This window comes from Canis lupus, chromosome 23 (genome assembly GCF_003254725.2).
Source record: "Canis lupus dingo isolate Sandy chromosome 23, ASM325472v2, whole genome shotgun sequence".
Taxonomy (NCBI): Eukaryota; Metazoa; Chordata; class Mammalia; order Carnivora; family Canidae; genus Canis; species Canis lupus.
Window position 1 is genome coordinate 28786458 of NC_064265.1, and position 20381 is coordinate 28806838.

Below are 20381 nucleotides of genomic sequence, written 5' to 3' on the forward strand. Positions count from 1 at the left end.
AAACAAGAAAACAAAAATCTAGCTAGGTCAGCTCTGTGCTTTGCATTGATACTACATTCCAATTTATACTGGTCAGTGACGAGCTGTGATGGGCTTTGGAGCCAAACATATCTGCCTTTGAGTTCCAGCTCCACCATCTACCAGCTGTGTAGACTTCAATAAGCCACTCAGCTTTATTCAGTGTGTTTCCTCAAATGTAAATGAGGATAATGGTAGTGCCTACATCCCAGGGATGTCCAGCTGATTAATTTAAGTGAGGTTTTGCAAACGCCTAGCCCAGTGACTCGTAACTACAAGTACCTAGGGAAAGGTAACTGCTACCTTTACTGTTCTCATTATTTCTGACTCAGTGTCCCCACTGCATCTGGTGTGCAAAGAAGTGGAAGAATTTGAGGATAACTGGACTAGTTAGAAAGCAATGAAAGAAAGTGAGGGCACCCCTTTAAAGAAGGTCTACTTGCTATTCTTAGATGGTGAGGGATCATCTTAGCTCTCCTTGGCATGCCCTCTGTTGGGTGCAGCAGGAGAGGGGCTTAGCTCCTAGTCTTCTTTCTGCCAACAGAAATCCAAGGACAGTCTCCAAGCTCACCCAGAAGGAGAACACAGCTTTCTGGGCCCCCTACATCTCTGTGATTCGCCCCCCTCAACCATCTGCTGAGAACACACAGTTCTGCCTAGAGTGCTCTTGGAGGACATGATCCTTCATTTGGCATTATTGCTTGGTGCTAAGTCACTGGCTGTGCTTGTACTCAACTTCATGGCCAATGCCCGTTTCTAGCATGCTGAGGGCTGCTATTTTCCTTTGCTAAAAGCCACGAGTCCCACTGTTTCACATGGCAGAGTGAGAATGTGGCCAACTCACATGGACAGGGCAAGTACCTGTAGACAGCTTTGAGGAGACAGCTCTGAATGTGTGACTTCCAGCATGGGGTTTGGGATGTCACTTTCTCTCTCCTTTTGGGCCTTCGTTGTGCTAAGACAGGAATTAGAATACCTGACCCCAATTATTTCAGAGATCTCGGTAGAAATGATTTTTACTTAAAAATAGTCTGTATAGGGGTGACTGGGTAGCTCAGTTGGTTAAGCATCTGGTTCTTGATTTAGGGTCAGGTCATGATCTCAGGGTCCTGGGATTGAGCCCTGAGCTCATGCTCTCTCTCTTTCTTAAATAAATAAATAAATAAATAAAATCTTTAAAAAATGGTCTGAATAAAGTTACACACACACACACACACATACGCACAGAGAGACTCATTTGACTAAAGTTTTCAATAAACTTGAGGCAAAGTCCTAACTTCGGTTTTACTAATTGCCCAGAACATGGGTGTTTTGTCAGAATGTTTTTATCCATTTCGCTTCCACCTTCACTCCTGAAACAAAGCTGGCTCCTAGATATGTTGATTCTTCCCATCATTTCCTAGATTCTCAAGACTTTAATCATAGCTTCCATATTTTGAATGCTCCTTCCTGCTGGGGACTCCACTAAGCACCTTATATGTATTTTCTCACTGGATCCTTACAATATTTCTTGAGGCCAACCCTATTATTATCTCTACTTTGCATATGAAGAGGCTGAGGCTTAAGTGACTGCAAGAATTTGCCTGTGGACATACGACTTGAGAGCAGCTGAGCTGGGATTTGACTGTAGTCCAGGAGGTTCCACAGCATGTGCATTTAAGCATTATGAAACAGTGCTTCAGACCCTGAATGTGCCTTTCCCCCAGCTGCTCCACAGCTCCTAAATCTAGCCATTCCCTGCCTAACTAAGCAGTACAAGGAAAAAAAAAATCTTCTTGAACTACTGAAGTGATGAAGAAGGAAAGTATTGGCATTTTCTTTTTGTGTTTGTGTGTGTGTGTGTGTATGTTTTGCTGGATCATACTAGAGAAAAGAACAATTTAGAAAAAAAGAGAAAGCTTTCATTCACACCCATATTTAACATCAAGTTCACATTTGTATCTGAAAGAATGTAGAGAGAGATGTCCTTGCATATTCAACAATTTTTTAAAAATCTTTTATGATTTGTTTGTATATGGCATGTTCAGTGAATTTCCTTTTAAAAATAAGGATCTCTTTGAGGGATCCCATCCACTTTTAGGCTACCTGAGTCATAGGGGGTCCACTCTCAAATCTATATCATTTCTAGATCCACGTGGTGGAATGCCAATTGGCAACCTCTTCTGGATTCTCCACAGATATCCTGAGTTTGACAAGCCAGCATCACGTTCTATTCCCCACCTGATTCCTCAATTTGATTCCTTTAAAAGATAGGCAAATCACTCCTCCAGTAACCTGAGCCAGCTTCCTGAACACTCCTCCCTCATCCATTCTCCAAAGTTTGTTGATGTTGCACTTGGCCAAACTCCGCCCTAGGCCTCCTCAACTTCCATCACCATTGCCCTCTCATCTCTTTCTTGTTATGGCCTGAGCTTCCTAACTGGTTTCCCTGACTCCACATCCACTCTCCCACTCACCTTTCTCAGGAACACTAAAGTGGTCTTTCTAATATACACCCCATATCTTGTCCTTCCCCTAGTCAAAACCCTCTAGGACCTCCAGTGCAGCACATTTGGTCTTTCCAAACTTTAGAGAACGGCACTTAAGTCCTCCTTCTCTGGCTGGTCTTCTCCTGTTTAGCCTCCTCTATCCTTTTTCCACCCTTACTTGGCCATCCAGCCATGTTGAGTCACTTAGAGTTCTTTGTTTTTCTTGTGCTGCCATGCCTTTGTGTGTCCTGGTCATTTTGTCCAGAGAGTTCTTATTTCTTTTCTCTGCTGGTGAATTCCTACTCATCCTTTGAGGTTCAGGTCCAGAGTCATCTTTCTTATGAGACCTTCCATCCCTTCTAGGAAGAGATAAGTTTTCCCTCATCACTCCTGGAACACATCTCTGTTGTGGCATGAAATAACATGCATTTTAATTATTTATTTACCAGTCTGTATCTCCCAGCTAATTGTAAGCTCTTCTGGGGCCAGGCCTCTGTCTTTTTCGTCATGGGTACTTGGTGTATCTGGAGCACTTGCTAAATGCTTGTTGAAATAATGAACATGTGATCGAATGAAACTTACCATGATAAATAAAAGTTTTATATTGATCTAAAATTTTCAAAATGAACTCATCAATAAATGTGGCTGAGCCTGTGTGATATATAAAGCATGGTGTTGCATTAGACATGAAGAAGTACTGATTATGGCCTCTGCCTTAAGGAACTTGTAATCTAGCTATGGGGCCAAATGATATATATAAAAATAAATGTTAATTAAGAGAGAAATGATTTTAATGAACTAAGAAAAAGGAACTTCTTAAGGCAGTTACTAAATGAGTGAAGTGGAGATGAATTATAGGATGTTGGAGTCTGAAGCGGTCATTATGGCCTAGAGCAGGAGTTTTATGGAATATGACTTGATTAGTTAGAACTCCACATTGCAAGTGGCAAAAAGAATTAGCCCACAATAATTTAAATAATAAATGGAAGCTATTGACCAAAATTCCCAGGAATGACTGGCTTCAGACAGGACACCATCTAGCATGCAAATAATATGATCTGATTTTTCTCTATTTCTCTGTTCTTCCCTTTGAGGTGACTCTTCTTTTTACCCACATTTTGTCATTTTATCACCCTTCCTTTCCCTTCCCCAGCAGCTCCATGTTCTCTCCTTGAAGGGTGCCATTTCCAGACCTCACAGCTTTACCTTTCTCAGAAGGCTCTAGCAAATATGTATATACATTTCACTATCTCTGATTAGTTATATACCTTCACTGAACTAATCCCTGCAATGACAAAAATGGAATATTCTGATTGATTTCAGCCAATTCATGCCTACCTCAAACGTATGGAAAGTTTAATCGCACTATCACATGGCTGATAACATTAAAGGGTAGTCATCCATGAATATACAAGATACCCAGAGACACTAGGGTGTCACCTGGGGTCGGAGGCACAGTAGTACAGCTTGGGAAACATGGTTTAGGGCTACACTAAACAAGTCTGACTTGCTGCTCACTTGCTTCACCTAAGCCAGATGTTAAAAGAGATCTTAGAACATGTGGCCTCTCTACATTATCATTCTTTAAATCATGGCAGAAGAAAGAGCTTTGGGTTAGGGACCAAAAGCTTTTGACATCTGGTCTTGGCTCTGTCAGGAAACTGAATCTTTCTGATCCTCAGTTTTCTCAGCTATAAAAGGCAGATGATGATACCTGTCTTCTCAACATTGTCAAGAGTTTCAAATGAAATGGTCAATATGGAAGTTCTTTCAAAAGTATCAAGATATATTTAGAACGTACTATTTGTAATCTCACCCTCAGTGCTTATATATTCCTCATCTTAAGGGTTCAAAAAATTTAAGCCAATGGACTTCCCCAGTTCCCCCACTCCAGACAGTCCATCCATTTTTCACTGATATGTTTTCAATGGTATACTCTATATCAATTATGGTGCTTTTAGCTGAAGGAATGGAAAACCCCATCCCAAACAACTTTAACAACAGGATACTTTATTCTCTCATAATAAGGAGCCCACAGATACAGTGGGCCCACGTACAGTATATCAGCCAGTGCCTCCACCTCTCTGGCTCTGACTTTCCCTTAAGGTTGTGCTCATCCTCACCTTTGCTACAAAATGGCTACAGTGGTTCCAGTAATCATAGACAGAGAACTCTTTTTTTCATATGCGGATCTCTTTCTCTCTCTCTCTCTCTTCCTTTTTTAGGTTAGAGAAGCTTTCCAAGAAAAACTATCATGTCTTATGGATTAGAACTGGCCACAAGCCCACCCCTAAGCCAACCAATCTCTGGCAAATGGGAATGGGATTCATGTGATTGGCTGAGATTACTCAGGATTCACCCTTGGGCTAGGGATAGGGCTATTTTCTACACAGCTACATGGTGGAAAATGATCTGAAAATGATCAGGGCCTGACAGCTAAAAGAGGGGAGTGACTGGCTCCTGGGTAAGCAGCCAATAGCATCTGTGTCACAGATGCCATCAATACTCTGCTCATTTCCCCTGGTCTATGACTTCGGTGCACATCACTGACTTTTGACCACTAGCACTTGTATTTCTTTGCTTGTAGCTTCTTGGGCTACTCAGAGCCTGCTTTGCTGCCCATGCAGTAAGCCAGAAATACTCAAGGATTGATGTTCCCACCCTGGAAATAGCCCTCAATGACTAATGAACTATATACTGGAAGCATATAAATAGTAAAGTTCCCTCATCTCTAGGGTGAGATACTTCTGTGATGTTTGCTCTACACTGGCTTCCAAAATTTTCCCTGCAGAATTAAGCTCCAGTTGGCCACAGTGATAGCTGGCTTGACGACACTCTTACAGGCTGCCTTCCTTTTCCTATCTTACTTTCTTGTTCTGCTATGGCATCTCCTTCACCTCCTTTGACTTCCTGTCTCAGAGTCAGCTTCTTGGAAAACCCAAATGAAGATACTATGTACCATATGCCAAACTTCTTTCTGAATCCAGAGGCTTTGTATATAATTTTCTCATCTGCTTGGAATGTGTTTCCTCTTTCTTCTCAACTGAAACACTCATTCTCCCTTCAAGTCCTAGTGTAAATGTCACTTCCCTTCAGAATCTTTCTTTGATCTCCTCTCCACCTGACACCATTCTCTCAATCTTTGCTCTCCTAGTCCATACTTCTCCTTAAGAATAATTATAATGGTTGTACTTTAATTAATTATGTGCTTCCCATCTTTAACCACAATTAGACTGTGAACAGCCTGAGGGCTGGGATAATGTTTTTGGCTCAACACTACACTGCTGGCCTCCAGCACAATGCCTGGCATAGAGTAGAGGGTCAAGGACTTACTGGCTGCTGGAAAGATGAGGGTTGAATCTTTTGATGAAAAAGATCTTTGATTTATATGACTCGTGCATGGATCTAGATTTGTTTCTTAGGGTAGTATATAACTTTAATACATGAGGGGATGTCCATAATCTAAAAAAGAATCTTGGAGTGGCTAATTTATATCTATAAGAGATGCTACTTTAATCACCTTATTTTATTTATACATTATAGAATTCTACCTCAAATCCATCATTCATTCATTCATTCATTCATTCATTCATTCATTCATTCTGTACTACTTATTAGGCATTGTACCTGACAAGACCTTAGCACTATCTGCCATCAACTTTTTTCAAATCATGAGAGAAATAATATTTATGGAGAATATCCCAGGTTCCTTCTCTCCCTCCCCTCAGCCATAGTTCTACATTGGGCTTTTGGCTTTTACTAAGGGAACAAATAATCTAATGAAAGTAATCATTATATCTGCTTAAAAAGGTATCTGAGAACATTGTCTGTTTTGTTACTCAGTGCTCACATGGGAGAAATTAGTGATAAGTGGCACGAGGCACAGTTAAAGCAAAGAAACATGCATGCTTGTCATCTCTTTGCCAGGCAGGCTCTTTCTTACTAATCCCTAAACCCGACCTTTGCCTCTGCATAGGATTGATGCAGGTTTTATGGGACTTGAGGTTTATATAATTTGGAATGCTTTGAGAAAAAAGTTCAAGACGACAAATAAAAATGTCACACAGAGCCTTGGAAGCATTCTACCCAAGTGAGGGGCTCTGAAACTCAATCATCAATGGTTTTGCAGTAAATTGGCATCTGACCTTGATTCAAGGAACCTGGTGTCCTTTGTCTCTTACTCCTACCATGGTTGTTCTCACCTCTATGCCTCTATATATTGATTTCTTTTTTTAAAAAAATATTTATTTATTTATTTATTTATTTTTATTTGTGATAGACAGAGAGAGAGAAAGAGGCAGAGACACAGGAGGAGGGAGAAGCAGGCTCCATGCTGGGACCCCAACATGGGACTCAATCCCGGGACTCCAGGATCACACCCTGGGCCAAAGGCAGGTGCCAAACCGCTGAGCCACCCAGGGATCCCTATATATTGATTTCTTACTTGAAAGTCCTTCCTCCTCCTTTTTCAATCTGTGAACCATATTTTTTTCAAAGTTTGAATCTACAATGCCTTCTCTGATTCTACCTAGCACAAAGCTCACTCTTCCTGGACCACAACCCTATGACTAGTCCTGTCTCTTTATGGTTTACATTGCATCATGAATTGCCCTATTTTAGGTGCATAAAGTGTGCCCTCTTCAACTAGAGTGTCTACTTTTGGGCATAGGAACTATTTTTTCATTTAGATTTCTCCTCAGCACCTATTAAAGTTCTGGGTAGAGCAAGAAGGGAAGGGAAGAAAAAAGGAAAGGTGTCATGAAGCAGAATTACAGGGTTTGGGATGAAGCCAACTTCGTTTGAGTTCTAGTTCTGCCACTTATTAGTGTGGGGCTTTAGGCTTAACCACTCTGAGTTTTAGTTATCTCAGTGATAAATCGATACAATAATGATGTTTATTTCACATCATTTTGAGGATTAAGTAAAAGCATTTATTCATTCACCAAATAGCTATTTAGCCCCTCTCCTGGGCTATTTTTGGTACCAGAAGCTTGGAATACAATACTCTCTGTATGGGGACTTTCATAGTTGAGTTGGAAGATGGAAATTTATAATGTAACAGAATAAGACTATAGCACCCACAATCAGAGTGTAATAAGTATTCAATAAATAATTGTGAAATAACTGATAGAATGAAGGAATTCAGAAGAAAAAAATGGTTAATTTTGCAAAGTAAGTAGGTCTTCCCATATTTGCCACATCATCCTTGTGTAAGTACACTGTCAACTATAATGGATATGACATTGTATGGGAACTCATAAAATGCTACATGTAAAGGAAAAATAAAACCAAAGGAGAAAGAATGCAGGGATAGAGGAAAAAGAGGAGGAAGAGAGGCCACAAGCAGGCAAGGAATAGGAAGGGACCTCTGTGGACCCACCTGGCCGAGTGTGCACTCCATGCCACCCAGGAAGTCGGCCTCCTTCAGTCCATTGTGGTTGCTGCTGATGTCATGAACCTCAAACCGCAGGCGCTGCACCTCTTCAAAGTAAAAGTCCACAGTGAACAGTTTTGAGTACACCGGGTTAATGCAGGTGCGAATCACCTCTGTCCTGTCAACCTGCAAGGAGAGAAGAAGAGAAAACCCACCGGGGATTAGGGCTTTTTATTACTACACTTTAGGTGAAATAATCTTATGGTGCTTTCCCTCCTTCCAAACCATAAATGCCCTCCACTGAGTCACCAGAGTGAGCAGTTTGAAAGTCTGCAAGGAAGCACCTTCAAGAGAAAGAGCCATGGTTCAAGGATATAGATAGAATAGTCTGAAGCTTTGTATTTAAAGATTTAAAACATGTTGTATTGTTAGGTAATAGGGCAACAAGATGGATCAATCATTAGTGACTGCCTGGAGCCCTAGGATGAAAAAGAGTCTGAAAGCACAGCTGGGCTCAGAAGGAAAGAAATCTGTGATAGGTTAGTGATGTCTGATGGGCACAGTAACGGTAATGTAGGTACTGGCCATGTAGGTGCCCCATTTTAGCTAATCCTACTCTAACATAAATTACGCAACTCCGGATTCCTAGCATAATGAAATGGAAAGGCTATGAGAATAGGAATGAAGATGACTGCCTTTGGTATCAACTATGCCTTTTATTGGGTTTACAATGGTTACACAGTCATTTTAGTCCCCTGAGCCTCAGTTTCCTCATCAATAAAATGAGGATTCGAGGATTGGAAGGTGAAAAGCCTCTTCCTGCTCTAACATGCCATGAGTTATGACTCTCCTTGCCTTCTGTGATATTAAGTCTCCACTTGTCCCTCTCTCTCAGATCCATATCTGTCATTCTCTACCCTACTCTTGCCCCTGGGGGCTGATCTCTATGGATGGGACTTCCTGGGCCTCCTTGCCCTCTAGGTTCTGGTTTGAGTCAGGCAAGGGGATGACTTAGCAGGAGATCAGACAGTGGGAGGATAGGGACGGGCTGGCAGCAGCACCATGCCTCTGCGCACACAAGTCTGCTAGTAGACTCTGTTCTGCAGAAGGAGCTTTTGCTGGGTTCTGGTAACACAATCTCCTTTCCCTCTCTTGATCCTTCAGATCAAGGGGTGGTAACGACTTTCTGCTGTTGTTACCCCTAATAAGCCTCAGCATCCTTCATTGGCCCTCCTATCCCCGTGCATGCCCATAGAAAGGATCCCTCCATAAAGAGTTTAACCCTCTAGATGAAACTCTCTGAGTATGCCACCTGCTTTTTGCCAGTACTCTGACCTCTAAGGTTCTTTTCCTTCATGTCTGTCACATGTCAAAACGCCATTTACAACACCATTTATATTCTGAGAAGCTAACCCAAGATCTTAATGACAACTAACTCAAATTATAGCTAACCCAAGATCTTACAGTATCTCCCAACAGGAGATACTCATTACTCATAGTTTATAAATCAGCTGGAGCCTATATGTACTTTTGGCTTTCTTTTTCTTTTTTTTTTTTTAGATTTTATTTATTCATGACAGACACAGAGAGAGAGAGAGAGAGAGAGAGAGAGAGGCAGAAACACAGGCAGAGGGAGAAGCAGGCTCCATGCAGGGAGCCGGATGCGGGGACTCCATCTCGGGACTCCAGGATCACGCCCTGGGCCAAAGGCAGGCGCTAAACTGCTGAGCCAACCAGGGATCCTCAACTTTTGGCTTTCAAATAGAAACATGGTCTATTGGATACTTCCCAAGTGTCATTCATTAGCACAAACTGGGAAAACCATTTCCTGTACTTTCATTAGAGTACAAGGAAACACTCTCAAAAAACTAAAGGGAGGGCTGCCTTTAACCATATCATGCAGATACATGTTATCCAACAAAGAAGAAAATCAATACTTGCTGCAGTCTCCCCTGACATTCTTGCATTCAGTGTTTTGTCCCTGGCCCCAGCCCTCCCTATGGACTCTGTGTGAAAGAGAGTTGTCTTGTCAGGAACATCACCTGCTATTCCTGGTGGGTGGACCATACAGGTTGTGAGGAGAAGGAGAATATGATTCTGGTTATGTCCTTGTCCAATGGACAGAAAACCAAATCCCAAACTACTGTTGATTAGCATTTTACAATAAGCTATTGTTCAGACTAATGCTTATTTGACTATTCTGGCTTCTCCTGAAGGCTCAGCTTCTATTTGAGCTGAATTTTACATTTTTAAAATTTAAATTCAAGTTAGTTAACATGTAGTGTAGTATTGGTTTCAGGTATAGAATTTAGTGATTTATCACTTACATAAAACACCCAATACTCATCCCATCATGTGCTCTCCTTAATGCCTATCACCCAGTTAGTATATCCTCTCCTCTTCCAGCAACCCTCAGTTTGTTCTCTATAAATAAGAGTCTCTTATGATTTGGGGTGCCTGGGTGGCTCAGTTAGCTGAGCATCTGAGTCTTGATGACTAGCTCAGGTCATGAACTCAGGATCGTAAGACTGAGCCCCAAGATGGGCTCTGTGCTCACTGGTATGTCTGTTTGAGATGTTCTCTCTCTTCCTCTCACTCTCCCCTCACTTCCCCATGCTCACTCTCTTTCTCTCTCAAAATAATAATTTTTTGAAAGTCTCTTATGGTTTGCCTGAATTTTACATTTTTATATCATATTCATTCTGTAGATTAGGACTGAAAGTGTCATTGGCTGATTGTATAGGTAAAAGGATTTACTGTATTGACATAATTTTTTTTGACATAATTTTTTTTTCAATTGTTTAAAGATGATGGTGTAAATCAGAGGTCACAGACTGGCAGTCTGCAAGTTCAAGCTGACTTGGAGGTTTTTATTGGTCCTATTTAAAAGTACTTTCTCCCTTAATTTGCCAACATAAAAGGCAACAATAAATAAAAAATCCCATAAAAGGGTCTATTTCTATTGCCCCTCCCACCTTTGGGGAAAAAATCAGAATATCTGGTAACGTGGGGCCACATTCATACCTTGCAACAATTGGGGACTGCCATTCAGATGGGGCAGTCACTCACCAAGCTCTTCTGCCTCAGTGAGTTTCCCTGCCTGACCCCTAGAGGTATTTTTGCAATTATCTGGCCCAAATTCACAGAATAATGAGCCATATAAGAGATTTAATAATATTCATGTGGTGCCTTTTGATAGAGGATTTTGAAATAACCCCCAAGAACTAACTAATAGATCAATTTGACACACAAATCTCTTTAAGATCTTTAAGACACACAAAAGGAATCTTCTCTCCTTATGGGTGAAAGAATAGCCCTAGGTGGGTTGAGATAAGAAATAGGAGATGGAAATTCCATCCAATTCTAGTCTTTGTTCCCCTGCTTTAGCCACACAGATGGCACAAGGGGCTGATGTGCCCCAATCCTGCTGCTTTTCTTCTCACTTCTTGATTCTCAGATGATCACATAGATGTAAAGTTTATGTTGGCATCAAGCCACACACCTCAGACAATCTTTCCAAGGCAAGCTGCCAACATGCAACATGGAGTGACTTGGTTTTTTGAGGGAAATGACTGGTTGGATAGAAATTTTAAAATACACATTTGCATTACTAAAATAATTTCCACAGATAGTCTCGGGGCCAGTAAGAATCCTAAGAGCATAGAAGAGCTCAGAAAAAGGATGATGGTAGAGAAAGTGCTTGCAATACCAAATGCCTATTTAGAAAATGTTTTAAAACTTACTGCATTCCCAGCCATTATGGGAGGTGCATTATCTTTTCCGGAGACTGAAGCCAGGTTTAATCTGAGCAATAGAGCTGAGGATAGCTCATGTTTCGCACTGAGAGGCATCAAGGTCAAGGTGATTGTTTCCAAAAGATCGTCTACTGACTGGTGCTACCAGGTACATCAATCCATTGGGCAGCTTTTTTTAAAAGCTCAGATTCCTGTTCTCTACCACCAGTGATTCTGACTAAGCAAGTATAGGGTAGAAATCTGCATTTTAAGGATGTTCTAGTAGATTCTGATGTGGCAATATCAAAGTACTGGAATTTTGGAGATGTAGGGTCCTGCTCTTCTGTAAGGTTTTTTTGGTCAAGTTTAATCTTGGTGGTCTTCTGTTACCCTGTTTCCAAAAGTCCGCTTATCTCCTTTCCTCCTTAGTTGTAGTAATTGATATATTCATGATGCTTTATAATTTGCAGAACATGCTTATGTCCAGTTTTTTATTTGATTCTTATAGCAATTATGTGATATAACTTTGAGTATTTTGTGTATGAGAAAAATCAAGGACAAATGTCAGCACAAGGTACTGGATGATAGAATGAGCACTTGAACTCATGCCTTCTGACCTCAATGCTTGGACTATTTTCCTTAATTCAAGTTTATTTGTGAGAATGCCTTGAAAGAAATGAAAAATGCTGCTAAGTATGGTATGATGGTGATAGAATCAATTATTGAGTACTGCTTTTGATGAGAGGCCCCTTTAAAAATTTCATCTGAAACACTTTTGAGTATAATACTAGAGTGTATAATAGTTAATAGTTATAAAAGGTCAGCTGTGCCATAGACACTTAAAAATGCATTATTCAGGTATAATTGACATATAATAAATCATATTTATTTAAATTATGCAATTCAATAAGTTCTGACATATGTACATACTTGTGAAACCATGACCACAATCAAGATAATGAACATAGCCATTGTCCCCTCCAAGTTTCTTCACGTACCTCTGTAATTCCTTCCTCCTGCTCCTCCCTTCCCACCCCATTCCCGAGAAACCACACTGACCCACTTTCTGTTCTAATAGATCAGTCTGTATCCTCTATGATTTTATGTCATAGCATGCAGTATATAGTCTTTTTGTCTTTATTCTTTTATTCAGAATAATTACTCTGAGATTTATTCATTGCCAAGCACATCAGTAGCTCATTTTTTAATTCTTGAGTAATATTCCATGGATGGCCATTTGGATTATTTCCAGTTTGGCTATTATACATAAAACTGTCATCACTATTCATGTACAAGCATCTGTATGTATATAATATTTCTTCTTTTGGGTAAATACCTAGGATTGAAATGAGTTATGTTAACTTTTAAAATTCTAATAGGTGTGTAGTATGTGATGATAATTTCCATTTTCCCAATAACCAATGATGTTCAACATCTTTTTATATGCTTCTTTGCCATCTGTATATCTTCTCTGATGAAGTATCTGTTCAAATCATCTACAGGCACTGTCTTTTCATCCTTATGACAACATTTTGAAGTGAGTACTATTATTATCCCCTCTTACTGGGAGGTAGAGAAGCCCTATAATTATCCCAATTTCACAAAGCTTGCATGAGGTAGGATTTAAACCTAGGTAGTCAATTTCCTAGGTCTGTGTATTTCACCTTTATGGTATATAGTCATTCAAATTTGAAGCTTTTCCACCTAAATCCTGTTGCCCAGAGTAATACACAAGCCAGATGACAAATGTAAAATGTGGAAGCTAGAACTGGACAGTCCTTTTACCACCTGAAATGGCTCCAGGCTCATGTCATTCAGAATGGACGGTAAAATCACATCACCTTGGCTAGCAGTATGCCTCAGAAGTAAATAAGATAAGCATGACCCTAGAAGCACCTTTGGAGAGGTTTCTAGCATCACAATGATGGGTTCTGGGTCTTCCTCTTTCTTTGCTGACCCCCCCCCCCCCCAGTCCCTCTAGGCTCCTGGCTCCATCCATACAGACCCTGAGCCAATTCTGATTCAAATACTGGCAAGGGTCTCAAATATGTCTTCCTGTGCTGAATGCCTCTATGTCCTCCACAGCTGCTCCTTTTCCCAACATGAGTACCCAGTTTGTGTGCCTTAGTTTTCTGATTTCTACTGAACATCCCATTGCCTTAAACCCCAGCCCTCTTAGCTTGGGAGTTTTGTCACTGTACTAGTGCTATATAATAGAAATGTCCATTATCATGGAAATGTCTTATATTGCATTGTCCAGTATGGTGGCTACTAGCCAGATGTGGCTATTGGGCACTTGAAATGTGGCTAGTGGACCTCAGAAAGTGAATTTTTAATTCAATGAGAGTGAGGCTCTCATAAATAGGATTAGCATGCCCTTATAAAAAAGTCCTAGAGCGCTGCCTTGCCCCTTCCACCATGTGAGGACACAGTGAGAAGCTGGCAGTCTATGAATCAGGAAGAGGGCTCTCACTAAGCAGTGAATTTGACAATGCCTTGATCTTAGACTTCCTAGCCTCCAGAACTATAAGAAGTAAATTTATACTGTTCACAAGCTACACATTCTATGGTATAGCTAGACTACCCAATAGTTTAAAAATCTTAACCAATGCACACAGTTCAAGTTTGAAAAACAGTAATATTGTATTACCAACTGTTATGTCTCAGCCCCAAGGCATACAGAGACCAAGACACAAAGTATTGTGGGATCTACTCCGAGTGTCACACCCCAGCCCCTGGATCAGACTTTGTGTGCTGGTCCATCTCCACTTTTTTTGGAAACTGCCATTTTGACTATTGCTCATTTTGCTATAGGACATGAAGACTTAGTGAAATAACCACATTATGGGTTGATTTATTTGGATGTCTTCAACTGAGCACTCCATTAATAGTGTGCTCCCAATTTGTGAAACAAGAGTTAGAGAATGTGGTGGTTATTCTCCTTTGCATCTCTAGATCTTTCTGCTCTGTTCTGTGTCATAAGAAACTGGCCTGCATGCATTGCTTCATTTGGATTTTTCTGTCAGCTTGCCTCCTTCAGCCACTGGAAGGCACCAGTAGGAGATCATAGAGTGGGAGGAAAGAGAGGCTGGTGTGTTTTACCTACCCCCTCCCTGCCCCATGTTGCAATTTTGGCAGACTGTCTTGCTCCTCCTACTAGAATCCCTCCCTGTGAGGCTCTAGCTCTTACTGGATTCTGGTAACATTGCTACTTCTGCCTACCCATAAGCCCAGTGGTGTATTTTTACTACTGCTAGTCCCAGAGCATCTCAGCATTCCTTGCTGATCCCTCTAACTTTGTCCATGCAGCTATAAGTGGTCCCTTTATTAACATCTCTTTTTTTGGCTGGAACTCTGATTCAGATATGCTGTTAAAAATGGTTCAAGATACTGCAAAACGTAGAAGAGCCTTCTGTATTCTAAGGGGAGATGAAATTGTGTCCAGTCTGATGGCTCATGATGAGTGAATTCTATGATATTTTAGGACTTTGAAAAGTGGTAATCCATATGGACTCGTGGTAACTTCCTTTTAGCCACAATACCCTATTCCCCAACTGTGTTCAATAATCGGTCATAAGGAACATTCACTGAGTACTTAATATTCACCAGGCATTGTCCTAACCACTTCGCATGTATTATTCCACTTAGTCACCCCGACAACTACAGATTACCACTACCGCTATTTTACATATGAAGAAACTTAGAATCAAAGTGGTTAACTTGCCCTAAGTCACCAGCTATTAAGTGATGGAGCCACTTGGGATTTCCCCTAAACCTTTTTCCTAGGACATGGCATCTCTCTTGAAGAGAACAAATCTATTTAGGTGCCCTCTGACCATAGCAGTTTTAAGAAGTGTCCTTCTCAAACTCAATACTCCAAATGCTCTTTGAGAGGAAAACAATCTTTAACACCCTCAGCTGGGCGACAGACCATAAAGTCTTTTCATTGTGACTGTTGAGTGTCCTGTGCACCTTTCCCAGTCTTCAAACTTTCTCTTCCCACCACTTTTGTATTTTGCTCTTCAAATTTCCTCCACTTAGCTAGAGCCACTTTAGAATGGCTCAGGAGAAATCTGGATATTCTAAGCCAAGAGGACATAAGAAGATTCTGTAACATAAATGGTGTTTTTTAGTCCTAAATCAATTGCTTTCTCCCTCCCACTCCAGCTGTAAGCTGGCACATAAATATCAAGCAATCAGAAACTGCCTCACAAAATTCACGCCTGCCTGCTAAAAGCAGGCAGAGGCTGCCAGAATCAGGAGTGGGAAGGTGTTGGATTGCAGGTCACCCCAAGTTGCAGCTACTGTCAGATCCTCCTCATACAGGAGCTTGGAGGCTAATCCCACACAAGTGTAAAGCAATTTGCACTTCACTCAGATGTTGGTTATTAACAGGATGTTCCTACCATCTCATCTCTCTGTCACAGCTGTGGAGTCCTCTGGAAAGGTCGTCCAAGACTGGCAATCCTTAGTTTTCTTATTAATTGATGTTTGTAATAGTGAAAAGAAACTCATCTGCAGGGTGCTGCTTACGCATCCCAAGTCCAACATGCCCACCAGCCAGCACACTGTGAAGGTGAGCACACCGAGGCCTGCCTCCACCCTCCTCATAAGAGGTGTCCACATGCAGGGAAGAGGCGATAGGAGGTTGTCCATAGCTTGGGGTCAGCCCCCTGGCTTCCAATTCCCTCCTTCACAACTCCTTTAGAATTACCAACATCCATACTGCTTGTAAGTCAGTTCCCAAATGTCCAAGTTATGAACCAGTCACATGATCCAAGTGGCCTTTCTCCACATGCCACTGGGTAGGGAGGGGCACATCGGCCTTATGCCCATGGCACTCCCTCATTAATCCAGGGGTGATTACCTGTCCTTGACACTTTGCTTTTTTCATGAAGCATATGTTACCGATAATATACAATAATAATCTCAGATCTTTGATTCTTAGTTCATCAAGCACCAAAATGGGCAGCTGCTTTCATCCTGCTCTCAGTTCAGAGTAATTGGTGGGAATGTGGTATTACAAAGGTACCCGAGGCTATCTCTGTGTTTAGTGAAAAGACTGGTCACTATCTGCCCTGCTTGTAGGAGGGGGTAGGAGTGGCTAATGTGTCATATGTATGTCATTCTTCTTCTACTCTGGTGATTCAACATTTAGCAGAGGAAACTGAAGCCCATAGATATTAAAATGCTATTCTTAAATTCACGAAGCTACAAGCTAGCAGCGGAGATGTGGATCCAGCTAGATTCTCTGACTCCTGGTACAGTGCTTCATCTCACCACATCACACTTCTTATTCCATGACTTCCTATGTAACTACACAACTTAGAGGTTCCAGAGCCCAGTGTTTTAGCATCAAAGTTTAACACACACACAAACACACATATGCATTCAGCTGTTTGTCTGCTTGTTTTAAAGATTTTTATTTATTCATGAGAGACAGAGAGAGAGAGAGGGAGAAGGAGAAGCAGACTCACCTTGGGTAGCCTGATGAGGGACTTGATCCCAAGATCCCAGGATCATGACCTGAGCCAAAGGCAGACGTTCAACCACTGAGCCATCCAGGCACCCCCTGGATGTTATTTTAACAGATGTGTGTGTGTGTGTGTGTGTGCGCGCGCGCATGCACACACACACACACACACACACTGAAGGGTTGTTTATTTTTGTTTGAGAGGAAGAGAGAGAGAGAGCGCCCATGCACAAGGGTGCAGGTGGGGAGGAGGGGCAGAGGCAGAGGGAACGAGAGAATCATAAACAGGTTCCATACTCAGGCAGAGTCTGATACAGGGTTCAATCTCACCACCCTGAGATCATGACCTGAGCTGAAATCAAGAGTCACACACTTAACTGACTGAGCCCTCCAGGCACACCCAGTCTTTTTTTGTGGTTTTATCAATGAGAACTAATCCCCCACAACATCTAAAACAAAATTCTAAAAAACAAATCCTCTGAAAGGGCAACACCATGGAACTAGGCCACACCAAGAAATGGGCTAGCCCAGATGCCTCCCCTACACCAGCATCAAAGAAGTCCTTGAACCAAGCCAGACATGAATGGTCAGCTAAGAGAGGGGCACATAATCAGACATCACTGACTGTTTCTTGAATGGGATGACTAATACTTTCAAGCAGCATTCCTGAAGCATACACTATAATATACTAACTCTATAAACAGCTCCTGGAAATAAAGCATTCTACAGTCAAATGAGTTTTGAAAGTCCTGCGTACTCTACCCTTTTTTAGAAAGCTATCATGCAGGATTAAAGTCTCTTGACTTTTGCAGCAAAGAAATATTAACTTTTCTTATATTTCCCAAACTTTTAAAATTCCCTTTTTCTTCTCAGAAATACATACATTAATATCCAACAAAACATATTTAAGGAGTTTGCATTAAAGTGTTAGGAAAATAGGTAAAGTAATAGAGAGAAATGAGTTTCTTCTCAACCTGGAGTGGATTCCAATATGTCCCACAGGCTTCTGACCCTCCTTACACAGTTTATTTATTTTATTTTATTTTATTTATTTATTTATTTATTTATTTATTTATTTATAACTTGAAAATATATAATATTAATATATTTCATATACATACAATGATATAAATATTTATTTTTAAAAATTTAAATTCAATTGGCTATTTCAAAATAGTACTTTCTGCAGTCAATTTAGACCAAACAGCTTTAACTCTATGTCACAGTCCCTGCTGGGTGGCGAATCTGGGATGTTGCCCATCTGACAGTTACTAGTTACATACCTGGATTCTCTTTTCACATAACCCAATATCCAACACCCACTCCTTTTGCCCCATTTCTCTCTCTCTTTCTCTAGATCTATATCTCTATAGACCTCTAATGATATCTATCATCTATCTATCTATCTATCTATCTATCTATCTATCTATCATGTTTTGCTTTACTACTTTCTAAAAGATTTCTTCTTGGGCAGCCCCGGTGGCGCAGTGGTGTAGCGCCGCCTGAAGCCCGGGGTGTGATCCTGGAGAGCCAGGATCGAGTCCCGCGTCAGGCTCCCTGCATGGAGCCTGCTTCTACCTCTCCCTCTACCTGTGTCTCTGCCTCTCTCTCTGTGTGTCTCTCATGAATAAATAAATAAAATTCTAAAAAAAAAAAAAAAAGATTTCTTCTTAAACCCAAGGAATTTCCAACATTTTACTATATTTGTTAACTTAAAAGTTCCAGCTGCTCACACATGGTTGAGAGAAGACATGGTAGGATGGATACCCCAAATTTTAGAAGCACATTCTCTTTAATCCTGATAATCTGGGCCTTGAGTCTACCCTTCAGTAGGCTGAATACTAGAATGTTCTAGACTATTATAAACAATGACAACTCTCCCTTCACCCCAGAAGATTAAGCCATTCCACATACCACAAAACTCTCCAAATGTTTATTTTCCCCCTCCTATTCCTGTTTCTTTCCTTGTAAACAGAAAGAGAGAGAGAGAGAGAGAGAGAGTTTTTGATAAACGAAAAGGATTGGTAATCAGAAAATCTCAGAGGATTTTCAATTCACTGCCAACCACACAGGTAGACTGATTCCTTATGGCAAGTATTTTAAGGCTGTCAAGATAATGTCTTTATTAGAAGAGGTAAAAATCCTCTTTCTTTTTTCTCCTTCTATTCCTCAACTTCCACTGTCTTTACACACACATGTACATACAGCACACAATGCTTCTTTTACAGAGCATATGTCTATTTTAGAGGTATCTTCCACTTATGTTGTGGCCATCGCTCATACATTTGACAGTAATTTTGGCATACTGAAGAGCTTATGTTTCAGGATGCTTCACTAGATACAAGTGCTATTAGTGAGTGGAGCCAAATCTCTAAGTGATGAACTTTGCCATTCACACTATCATCAGCATCATTAAAATGATCATCAATAATCAATATTTATTGCTGGCCTACATTTTTTAGAAACACAGGGTTGGGTATTCTCATGATTATGTAGAAGCAGCAAGTCAATAATATCTGAAGTATGCTGACAGCTTATCAGGGGCTGTGTGTTAAGTTCCTGATGCTTATTCTCTCCCTGAAGCTACTCAGTAGACCTCTGTTGGCTCCTTGCTCAACAGGTGAGAGGGCTCAGGAAATGAAATCCAAAATATTGCTTTCATGTAGCAACATCAGTGATTTCAGTGCCTAACCTTTGCCCCACGGAGGACTGTGTTTTCACTTCAAATAGTGATCCAAACCTTCTTTTCTTAGGTCTTATTTATTCAACTAAAGTAAATTCTGCACAAAGGCTTTTGATTAGCAATTTCTACTCATTTCCATGTATTCTTTCATTCCCTCAATGAAGATTTAATGAATGCAGGTGATTTTTCTAGCACTGAGCTAGGTCCTAGGGTTTCAGCCTTAAACTAGATACAATACCACTCACCCCAAAGCAGTCCAATGTATAATGGAATCCAATTTGTAATATAGATGTCCTACCCAAGGTCCCACTTATTCTGTGGAAAATCTTGAGTGCAGAAGAAGGACATTCAGTGTAGTGGTGGCCATTGGCAACACTGTAGTACCCCGCAGTGCAGGCATTCCCACTCAGAGAAAGCAAGACAGAAAACAGATTCTCATAAGTGACATCTTTAGATGTACAATATGTGTGACAAACACAAGTGGCTCTTCATCAGTTCTGAAAGCCCACCATGCACATTTTATCTGATCTGGCAGCTGTTTTGGGAGCCAGGCTAAACACTTTTTTGTATTTGTATCGCAAGACATCAGACTTTCAGGAATTAATAGGCCGAGGCCAAAATGAAGCATATT

General features: G+C 40.9%; 1 protein-coding gene across 3 annotated transcripts in view; it reads right to left on the reverse strand.

Annotated features, from left to right (window-relative positions):
- Positions 1-20381, reverse strand: part of CPNE4 (copine 4) — a 670646-nt gene that overhangs the window by 149317 nt on the left and 500948 nt on the right. For all 3 annotated transcript variants that reach the window (XM_025448963.3, XM_025448965.3, XM_049099801.1), the window contains one exon: positions 7867-8046. In XM_025448963.3, coding sequence (XP_025304748.1) covers positions 7867-8046 — 180 coding nt within the window. The remainder of the gene's footprint in view (positions 1-7866; positions 8047-20381) is intronic.